This window comes from Equus quagga, chromosome 10, assembly GCF_021613505.1.
Source record: "Equus quagga isolate Etosha38 chromosome 10, UCLA_HA_Equagga_1.0, whole genome shotgun sequence".
Taxonomy (NCBI): domain Eukaryota; kingdom Metazoa; phylum Chordata; class Mammalia; order Perissodactyla; family Equidae; genus Equus; species Equus quagga.
The window spans coordinates 16,339,926-16,349,910 of record NC_060276.1 but is presented as its reverse complement, the minus strand read 5'-3'; the positions used below and the strand labels follow the sequence as shown (position 1 = coordinate 16,349,910).

At 50.3% G+C, this 9,985-nt stretch overlaps 1 protein-coding gene across 1 annotated transcript; it reads right to left on the bottom strand.

Annotated features, from left to right (window-relative positions):
• Positions 1-380: 380 nt before the first annotated feature.
• On the bottom strand, positions 381-6,164 carry LOC124245920 (basic proline-rich protein-like). Its single transcript, XM_046673746.1, has 5 exons — positions 5,688-6,164; positions 2,867-2,963; positions 1,850-1,958; positions 1,063-1,632; positions 381-952 (listed from the first exon to the last, which is right to left on the bottom strand). The coding sequence occupies exons 1-5, from the start codon at positions 6,162-6,164 to the stop codon at positions 805-807; spliced, it is 1,401 nt and encodes a 466-aa protein (XP_046529702.1). The 3' UTR covers positions 381-804.
• Positions 6,165-9,985: the final 3,821 nt, after the last annotated feature.

The window sequence follows — 9,985 nt, the reverse complement described above, 5'->3', positions numbered from 1 at the left end:
TTATATGCCAATTGGAACAAAGAAGCGCGGGTATGGGGGAGCAGCAGGGAGAAAGAAATGCCCGGAGAGGGTTATTTCGACTTACAGATCATAAAACATTCCCCAATAACATTTTTAAAGGATGTATAATATTACACTGAGTGATTGATTCTGTTTTACCCCATGTTGTGGGACACTTGGGTGGTTTTCAATACCTAGTGAGTTAAAAATGCAGACTTTGAGAGATGATTGTATTTTCTTGAAACAGGAGTCTTCTGTGTTCAGATCCGGGCCAAGAGTGTTGATATAGTGTTCCTTTGTTGGAAAAAAATGTCAGTACTGCTAACTGGAGATGCTAGAGGCCTTCAAAAAATATTCCTGTGATTAAAATTTTTAAAAAAATTATGTTCAATTCTAGTTTATGAAAGCAACCTGTATACCTTGTCCCACAACTTATAGAAATGTCGACTGTAAATGTAGAGGTAGACGAAGCTTTTCGTAGTTTAAGGGCCACGTCTGTGTAATAAACTGAATACAATGCCTTGTGCACGCAGCTTCCTCACTAACAAATAACGTGTGTTGGGAAAAAAGGAGCAAACAATGGGAAGGTGCCTCCTGGAAGGTGGTAACACTGGGGCAGTTAATCAGCTGACTCTAAATGGATTCGCTTTACCAAGTCTCCCACACATTATGATGCACATTTAGCAACGTTGAAAAACAATTTTAAAGAATTCCTTAGAGAGTTGTTAAAGAGAATTTATAGTCTGGAACGAATTGCCATCTTCTTAATTGACACAGAAATGTTTGGCTAAAATATTGCTTTATTCACATTTTTGTCCTTGGAGGAAAAGCTAGGCACACTGAAACTTCGATAGTGTGAATACTGGTGCAAGACGAATGTTTTAAGTCAGAAAAGGGCACCACGCGTCCGAGGGCTGTGGGGCTGTGGGGACGCCCCCAATCTCGATGCCTCCTGGGGGCCGGGGAAAGGGCCCTTTCGCTTGGGGAAGGCAATGCCCTCCAGTCGGGATCACTCGCTCCCCGCCCTCCGCCCCTCGCGGCCCCGACCGGCGGGGCTCTCACCTGTGTCCTGCGGGCGACGGATGGCGCGAGCGTGGTCCTCCCGGAGGGCTGGGCGCCGGGTGCCACCGGGCCTCCTGGCTCAGGGGGACCAGACAGGGCGGGCAGAGGCGGAGAAGGGAAGCTGGTGAGCGGCCGGAGGGCGGTCTCGGGCCTCCCCGACCCTCAAGGGCAAAGCAAGTCGGGGCCGGGAACCCGTTCGCCGTTCGAGCCTCGGCAGTGCGGGCCTGAGGGGCCCTGGGCCGCCGGGCGGGGCGGGGCCGCCGGGCGGGGAGAGCGCGGCGCGGGGAAGCCCCCGCCAAGGCCCCGGGAGCCCGAGGCCGCACCGCCCGGTGGCCCCGCGCAAGGGCGTCTGGGAGAGCGGGTGGCTGGAGCCTGACTCCCGGCCCTGGGTGCCCGGAAGCCCGGGCAGCCCCAAAGGGGGACTCTTCCGGGGACCCCACTCCCGGCCCCCATGAAGACGAGGTCAAGGCAGCCCATACAGAAGAGAGGGACTTTTTGTGTTTCTTTTCTTTTAAGATGACATAAAGCGTGCAAGAGAGTCCACACCTCCCTTTGTCTTTGCCAAGGGTCCTTTACCTGCCCATGTGCCAGGTCAAAAAAAAAAATCTAAAGTCATTTTCACAGGAAAAGGGAGACCCCAGCCAGAGATTAGCCCTCTTTTCTAGGCCGGCTGTCAAGCTCCTAGCCCACTGGGGACCACCAGTGAGCGGTGGAGGTGGCTTTAGAGGTCGACAGGTGTGCAGCGCTAAGTAGCAGGAGTGCCCAGAGTTGTGGAGGCACGACGGACCCCTGAATGGACAGCTCAGGAAGCGTCGAGCCAGTGCCCTGCCAGTGGGTTAACCGAGGCCCCTGCGACGACAAAGGTGGCCTTGGGGCGGCGCCTCCATAGTGGAATTCTGCGACCAGATTTTGGGGGATAGGGCAAGAAGCAGGTAGACACGCAGAAGCTCATTCCAGAGCCACCCCCTGGGGTCCTGGTCTCCCTGCAGGCCTCAGATCCGGCAGCTCAGCGCCTTCCCACGCCGCCTGGCATTCACCGGGCAGCAAGGCCCCGCACCTCGCCGGATCCTTGCGGCCCGAGCAGACGGAAGGGAGGGAAGGGTGTCGGGAAGAGGCCACAAACTTCAGTCTTTCCTGGCCTCCAAAACCCTTTCCACATGCAGGACGTGAGCCCGTTTTCTAGGAACTGCAGAGCGGCCTGGGGACCGCCTGCAGCGGGTCACCCTGCCTGTCTTCCCTTACTCCTGTTTCAATATCCCCCATTTAGTTGCTGGGGCCTGAAAGTAGTCTGTCTTGGTTTTCGTCGTGTGGGTGGCATTCTAAGTGATCAGGAAGGGATTTTTTCCAATCGTTTAAACTTTTCCTGGGCAGGGAAAGGGGTGCTAAAACGAAGCATCTTTCACACCCATGTACATATTCAAAGACGGGCAAGCTTCTGATGGAGGACAAACGCGCTAGGCCGGGGGCTCGACACTGCAGGCGCTGGATTAGCACTTACCTGGTGGGTGGGCCCGTGCGGAAGTCCCAGCCTTGCCCGGGCAGCAGGAACAATACTCCAGAGCACCGATCGCCCACTGCAGTACTGTTCCCGCTGCTAGGGCACGGCTGAGTGCGGGGCACCGCGTCCCTCCTGGGCGGGCACCGCCTGCGCGCGGCCCCCCGACCGCCCCAAGTACCCCACCCGCCCCCTCCCCCCCCGCCCCCCCTCCTCCCCGCAGTGGCACCCTCCCTCGACCGTGGCCGCGCCTCGTGGGCAAGGAAGGGCGCGGGGAGAAGAGGGAAAGCGAAGCCCCAGCGCACCTACCTGCTCCTGAGCTGGCCTTGGGAGCGGGCGCCTCGCAGGAGCACACGTCCAGCAGAACCCCACCTTCCAACTTCCCCGCGAGGGGGTATAGCAGCGCCTCACGTTTTGAACCGTTTAAATCACTTCAAAACATGAATTGCTGCTGCATCCCCTCGGAGTCAACGAAGGGGGATCGCTCTGGAGTACCTGCAGGTGGAGAAAGACATGGTGACTGGAAGGAAGCCCAGTCCTGCCCCGCCCAATGGCGGGGAATAAAGTAAAACGGATAACTGAGACGTCTCCTTCCAGATGGACGTCCTTTGTAGAACTTCGTTTGATTTCCAGGGTCGGCAGGTGGAGCGAAGGGTGTGGCTCTCAATTTTTTTTCCCCAAAGGATGACTCTTGCAAAAGTGTAGTGGTGAAAAGCAGAGGGGTGGGAGATAGGAATTAGGGTGGGAAAGAATCTTACCTCTTAAAGTAAGAATAAGATAAAAATAAATTGAGGCAGTTTGGCAACATCTGGATCACTCTTGCCAGCTTCAAAATCTTAGTGAAACTTCTTCCTGCTGCATATTATAAATCATAAGTCTCACTCAATGTCCCCATTAAAAAAGCCCCACAAAACTTTTCATTTATTGACTTAAAGGAGATCACCAGCACGTCCCTGGCAGCTTTAGCTGATTCTAACATAGGAGATAGCCGGGAAATAGAGACCCGTCGTCTCTTTAACTGTCAGTCCTTCATTCCTACAGCAAACGCCCTGCTTTGAGTTCTTTTTAAAGTTATCAAAGAATGAGAGACAACTGTCCCTAGATGAAATATCTGGTTGTTTACAGATGAAAGTGGTTACTCAAACTTATTTATAAATAATTTATACCTTTCAATGTCACCAATCGAAACATAAATCAAAAAGTTTAAATGCTTGATGTCAAGTCACTCCTTCCTGTCTGGAGCAGCTCCACAGAAACTCTTGCATGTCCTGAAATGGCCGGCCCTGTGCATACTCCTTAATGATTAACTCATTAGATACTACTTCTCCCTTTTGAAAATGGACACACATTAGCAGTTAAGTTCCAGGCATCCCCCTCCACTGTTTAAACGAAATATTCAATTAAGCATAAAAGAAACTACCCTGTAACCGTCAATCACAAACCTAAAGGTTAAAACAACTAAACCAGCACAAAACTCTAATGGTTTTGAAGGTTCAATTGCATTTCAACACAAATAACAGACACGAAGTATTCAAGTATGCTGAGTGTGTTGGTTCATTTAAAAATTATGTAGGTTTTTCAAAACCAGTACAATGGATGTTGTGTATTTATTAGTTAATAAAATGTGCAGAGTATTTAATGAGACTAAGCACAAAATTCCTAACACCAGACTGAGTTCCAGTGATACCAAATACACTATTTATGTCATGGTAAGTTATTAATAATGAAAACCCCACTCCCTAAATTCGGACACACAATTAAGGGTCTCTAAATTCCATCTTGTTCTGGCTATGCTATTTACAAACAACTTTTACATTGACTTTTGGGATTAATGGAGAAAAACGTCCTTGGTTGCCCTTAAAAAGAAAAAAAAACATGTTTAGCAAACGTACAGACTTTAAAACTCCACAACCTTCTCCCAATGAAATATTTATGTTCCACACAAATATGTGAACCGTCACATCAGATGTTAAAGTCATCCCTAATTTCACGTTCCTTAGTTGACTACTTAAAAAAACAAAAGTTCATTCGAACTAGCAGTCGTATCAAAGGCGAAGGTCCTTTCCAGTTTACAAACTCACTGGAATCGAATTCGTTTGTACCTTTCGCTTAATCCCCCTTTCTCCACTCCCACTGACAGTACAACGATTTACATTCTGAAAAAGCCATCTCGCTCCCCTAGTTTATGGATTTCCCCTTAGACTGAAATTTACTTACGAAAAGAGATTACAAAGAGGCGTCTTGTCACTTCAGGAGAGGGTCGGTCGCTGATACAAAAGACAAAGAATCGATACTTTCGAGTTGCCCATAGCCCCACCCATCCCTTCTGAATAGAACTGTTTGGCAACATCATTTAAGAGCCAAAGAATCCGCCTCTTCCTCTGTTCATATTTTACAACGTTTTGTCTTAATTTCGCAGATGCCTTCTTCCCCACGCCCCAAACACACCATGTACCTTCCCTCGGCGCATTGGTGCCAAACCTTCCCAATGTCAAGACTCCTACAGGGAAAACTAAACAACCTTGAAAGTTTTAATTGGGAAAAAGACAGTGCAAAATTAATCACACATTTATTTCCAAGACATAGTTTACCGCTTGCAAATAAGAGCCGTGAAAAGTCCATTTACAGTTTGTCAAAACCAGTCGCTCCCGACCCTGGCGAGGCTGACAGTCGGTCACTGCCCCTTACTCAGTTTTCTCTCCCCGCCCCTCCCTGTTAGCTTTTTTCCTGCCCGTTTCCTAAGAATTTTCCCGGCCGCACTCCTGTGCTAAACACTTTCAAGGTCTGTTTCGCCCGCACCCCGGCCCCCAAACATGCTTTCCAATCCCAAAGCCACACGGAACTTTTTCAGCATTGTCACCAGATTTTTTTCAGTCCACCGTAACCAACGTTCCTATCGGGAAAAACGCCAGCCAACAAGTCCCTTTTTAAAAAATCTCATGTCACCTCTCGCTCCACTCGAAAATGGCGCCGAAATCGAAGAACTTCTTAAATTTCATTGTCAGCTTTTTGCAAAGGTTTCTGGGATTTTCCTGCGAAGCTGTTTCGCCGAGACTGAAAGCTAGCGAACAAGCGGCAAGCGAGCAAAAGAGAGGGAGGAAGGAAGGCGGGCGGGGAGACGCGGACAGACAGCGGGAGAGCGGGGCCCGGGCGGGAAGCGGGCTGGGACGTGGGAGGCGGCGGGGTCGCGGGGCGCGAGGGGCCGGGCACCAGCCGCGGGGACCGAGCGCTGGGCGCAGAGAGCCAGGGCCGGGGGCCGGGGTGGCGGGTGGAGGGTGCGCTCTGGGGCTGGCTGCAGCCGAAGCTCGGAGAGCGGCGTGGCGGAGGCGGAGCGGAGCGCGGGGTCGGAGCCGTGCGCACCCGGGGAGGCGAGCGGGGCAGCCAGCGGAGAGGCTCCTGGAGCGGCCCTAGAAAAAGCCGGCTCCGGGGGCGTGGCCACGCGGTGCTCCCGCTCCCCCCCCTTCCCCGGGCTTCTCCGGGGGCGGAAGGGGGGAGGGGAACAGAGGGAGCGGGAGGGAAGCGGGGGTTGTGCAGGCGCTCGACGCCACAGCCTTGGTCCACAGCCGGGAAGGGCCAAGAGGGACACAGGGCGCCCAGAATAGTCCATACAGAGCCGAATAGCGGGGGTTCACGGAGAAGAGAGAATGGAAAATGGCAAAGCCAAGGGCACAAGTTAGCGCAGCGCGCAGCCAGAGAGCCACACGTTGAACCCCACCCCACGCCCACCCGTCCCCTCGCGGTGCCCTCTGAGCTGCCGGGAGGGAGCACGGTGGCTGAGCGGAGCCTCTCACGCTGTGCTTCCTGGGGTACCTGAATTGGTTTGGGGAGGAGACAGGGAGCCTCGGACCGCGTGAGTGTAGCGCTCTCCCCACGCGTTTGAGTCCAGACTTGTCGGGACTCCGCTGCCCTCGCCAGCCTGCCAAGCTCTCAGGGAGAGAGGCCTGTGGGATGAGGCGAGCCCCATACGTGCTGGCCATCCGCTTTAGGGGGACATAGCACGGAGGGAGAGAACAATTGTCTACACTTGTCTCAGTCCAAGAAGGGAAACTGATTTTAAGACTGAAATGGGGAAACAGGAGGTAAACGAGCCCTTCTTCTGGATGCTAGTGTCTATTAGGGGCGAAGAGTTAATTTTCTTATGTGTGAGAATGGTATTGAAGGTAAGTAGGAGGCTGTCCCTGGACTTCGAGGATGCATGCTGAAGTGTGGAGGTGAAATGTCACCATGTCTGCAATTTTCAAATGACGCAGCGCACACAGGCACACATTCTGAGAGAGAGAGAGAGAGAGGAACCAAGTGTTGCAATATGTTAACAGTTGTTACATCTAGGTGGGGGGTGGGGTAAACGGACGTTCATTGTACTATTCTGTCAACTTTCCTGTATATTTGCAAAATGTCATAAAAATTTTGCGAGAAATCTCTTATAACATAGCGCCTGAACGCTAAGAAAATGAGCGCAGCTTCTTTCTCTTTCCCTGTCCCGGGTGGGACAAATCTGCGAACAAGCAGGGCTCAAATCGAGCGGGTTCTGGACAGGAAGAGCAGTGGGTAGCGCTGGCCTACAGGGGCCACAGCCCCGGGCACGGGACGCAGGCCAGGAGAGGCCCCGCGGATCTCGGGGCAGGTGGGCAGCCAGGCGCGCAGCGCTGCGGAGCTGCCGAGCGCGCTCGCCCGGGGAGGGGGCTTCCCTGGCGGCTCTCAGCCGCTCGGGGTCTGACTCCACTCGGTCTGCTCGGCTGTGCTTGCGCCGCGGGCGAGCGAGGAAACCGGTGGGCCGCGAGGAGCTGAGCCCTGCGCCTGACGCCGCCGCTGCGGCCCGTGTGCCCCGCGCTCCGGGAGGGAGGCCGAGGCTGTCGCGGCCTGCGCCCTGCGCCCTGCGCGCGGGGTCGTGGAGAACCGCGCGCGGGCGCTGGAAAAAAAATCAGGTGTCGAAAGAAAATAGTAACAGTGACACACACACACACACACACACACACATACTCACACACACACGAAATCAGTATACAAAAATAAAACCACGGATTCCACCATACTCGGCGCTCGAGTTTCTTGAACTACTTAACTCTCGCATGCATTTTACTGTGATGTTTCTGTAGATCTGATGTAAAGCCTTAATTTCTTTTCAAGGGCGACCTCGCAGCCCACGGCGGCGTTGCAAGTGCTGCGTGGCCTTTCGCTGGCGTCTGCAGCTTTTTCTTTCTCTCTTTTTTTTGGAGGTGAGGGGAGGGAGAGTCGAGTCTTCCAGGGTCTGCGAAGCTGTTTTAAAAAATTAACCAAAAAGATTTTACAGACCAAGATTTGATTTTCAGAAAAGCTTTTAAAATTGCAGTGACTTGTATGGGTTCGGTGGGAGCTAAAAACTTATTACTAAACTACCATTTCCCTATTAAAGTCTTCAAAACTCCTCGTGGACAGGGCTGAAAGTTTGCCAGGCTGTCAGGCGTGACTGAACAAGCGTCTAAATCCTCAGATAGATCATTTATAAAGCTCCAGAGTCCTTGGGGTGAAAGAATTTTCTGGGGAAATTTGCTTGGGTTGATCTAACAGCGTGTAAGCACTCATTTCCCTACCTAGATTAGTGGAAAGGCGGAAGATTCCAGCACTATAAGATAAAAGCTGAGTTTGTGGCACGTCCTCTAAAGAAAAATTGCAACAGCTTTCTTTATTAAACTCTTTTTGCTACATCAGCAAATTAGAGAGCCAGTTGAATATTGATGAATTCTTTGAGGATGAGTAATATGGCTACAGGCCGCAGAGAGTGAGGGAGGGCCGGCTTAAGTATTTACTCAAGTGAACAATCTTCAAATATTTTTCAAAAATGATGTCTCAAGGATTTTCTTAGGACCTCTAAAGTAAACCCTGATTCTGCAAATGGCTTCTCGTTTGAATAGGCCCTTCCCAACTTAACAGCACCTCCCCTCACTAGCGGGGTGTCAGGGAGGCCCTCCAACTGGTAGTCAGGCAACTTCTCACTGGGCAAGAAGGAACCCCCAAAACGAAATGCACACCATCAATTGTTTTTGGTCATTTCTGAAATGCTGTTTCAAAGCGGGTGTTTTCAGGAAAACAGCACATGGTTCTTCTTCCTATTTTCTCCCACGAAACATTCAGAAATTACCTTGATAAGAAATAATTATAGTCAGCCGAGGGAGGAAAGTTTAGCAACAGCTCTGAAGGATCTGAAGGCGCAGCTGAGAAAAATAAATTAGCTCTAGCCTGGAGATATTCGGCAAGGAAGTTCCGCATAACAAGGTATTTGGGATCATTTTTGGAAAGTGTTTTCTGAAAAGCAACTGCGAAGGAATCTTTGGAAATAGATACTAGGGAAACGAGTTGAATTGAAGGTTCTTTTTTAAATTGTAAAGACAATTTCTAGAACTTAGCATTTTGATTTTCAAGAGAAAAGCCTTTTATGATTATGTTTTTCATGAAGGCCTTGTGTTAGGGAAACAAGACTTTCCTTATGTTGTAAATATCCAGAAGTCTTCCGAGAGAGAAAATCAGGATAGAGTTACAGATTTAACAGAAAGAAAACAACTGAAATCATGTTATGAAGCTTCCAGTGTGTTATTTGTAAAGGCTTTTTTTCAGGGTTCAAGCAAAGGCTAGCAGTGAGCAGTGATAATAGAATAATGCTTGCCCTACTGTCAGATTAAACAAAACAGATAGTGCCCTTTGGTAATTTTTATTTTACTTTATGAAATTAGTCATAATAAAATATGGTTCTTTGCAAAACTTAGAACTTTGGGAAAAAATTTCAAATCTTCACTTCTCCCACTCCCATGATCTCACCGGGAAAAGGCAGAATGGATTTGTAAATTTTTCCTTTCTGCCAAAGAGGAGCTTAGCAAGTCCTTGATGGCTGTTGCTTTTGATTTCGAAGACGCAGAGCCACTGCCTTCAATGCTGCTGGGATTTCTTCTTTAAACACGGCGTGTTTTTCTTGTTGGGTGTGTTCTATTATTGTCTTAATTATTCCTGGATTTTTGCCCATTAAATCAAAGACTGTGTCAGATGACAGGAATGATCAGATCTTTGAGCAAAGGAAGGCCACAACGAAGAGGCGTAGGGTGGCCGCAGTCTACGCCGTGTGGCCCTACAGTGTCACCACCCTCTAAGCGACCATGACTCCCTGGCCTTTGCACAGAGTGCTAATTGACAGAACAAAGTGTAGTGACAGGGGACTGGAGACAGAAAAGCCGTCTCCAAGCATTGTCCTAGGCTAGATTTGGTCACCCGCTTTCACCATAAACAGTATGGTCATCAGTTTCTAACTTTACACATCTAGCACTTTCCTTGAGCCTTACCTAATTATGAAAAAGAGAGAAGAAAAAAACCCCAGTGTAGATCAATGTCAACCTGTCACATGTAATCACGTTCAGGTAGGCTGAAGGGCATTTGGACAGTTGTTGGCTCCATTTACATCAA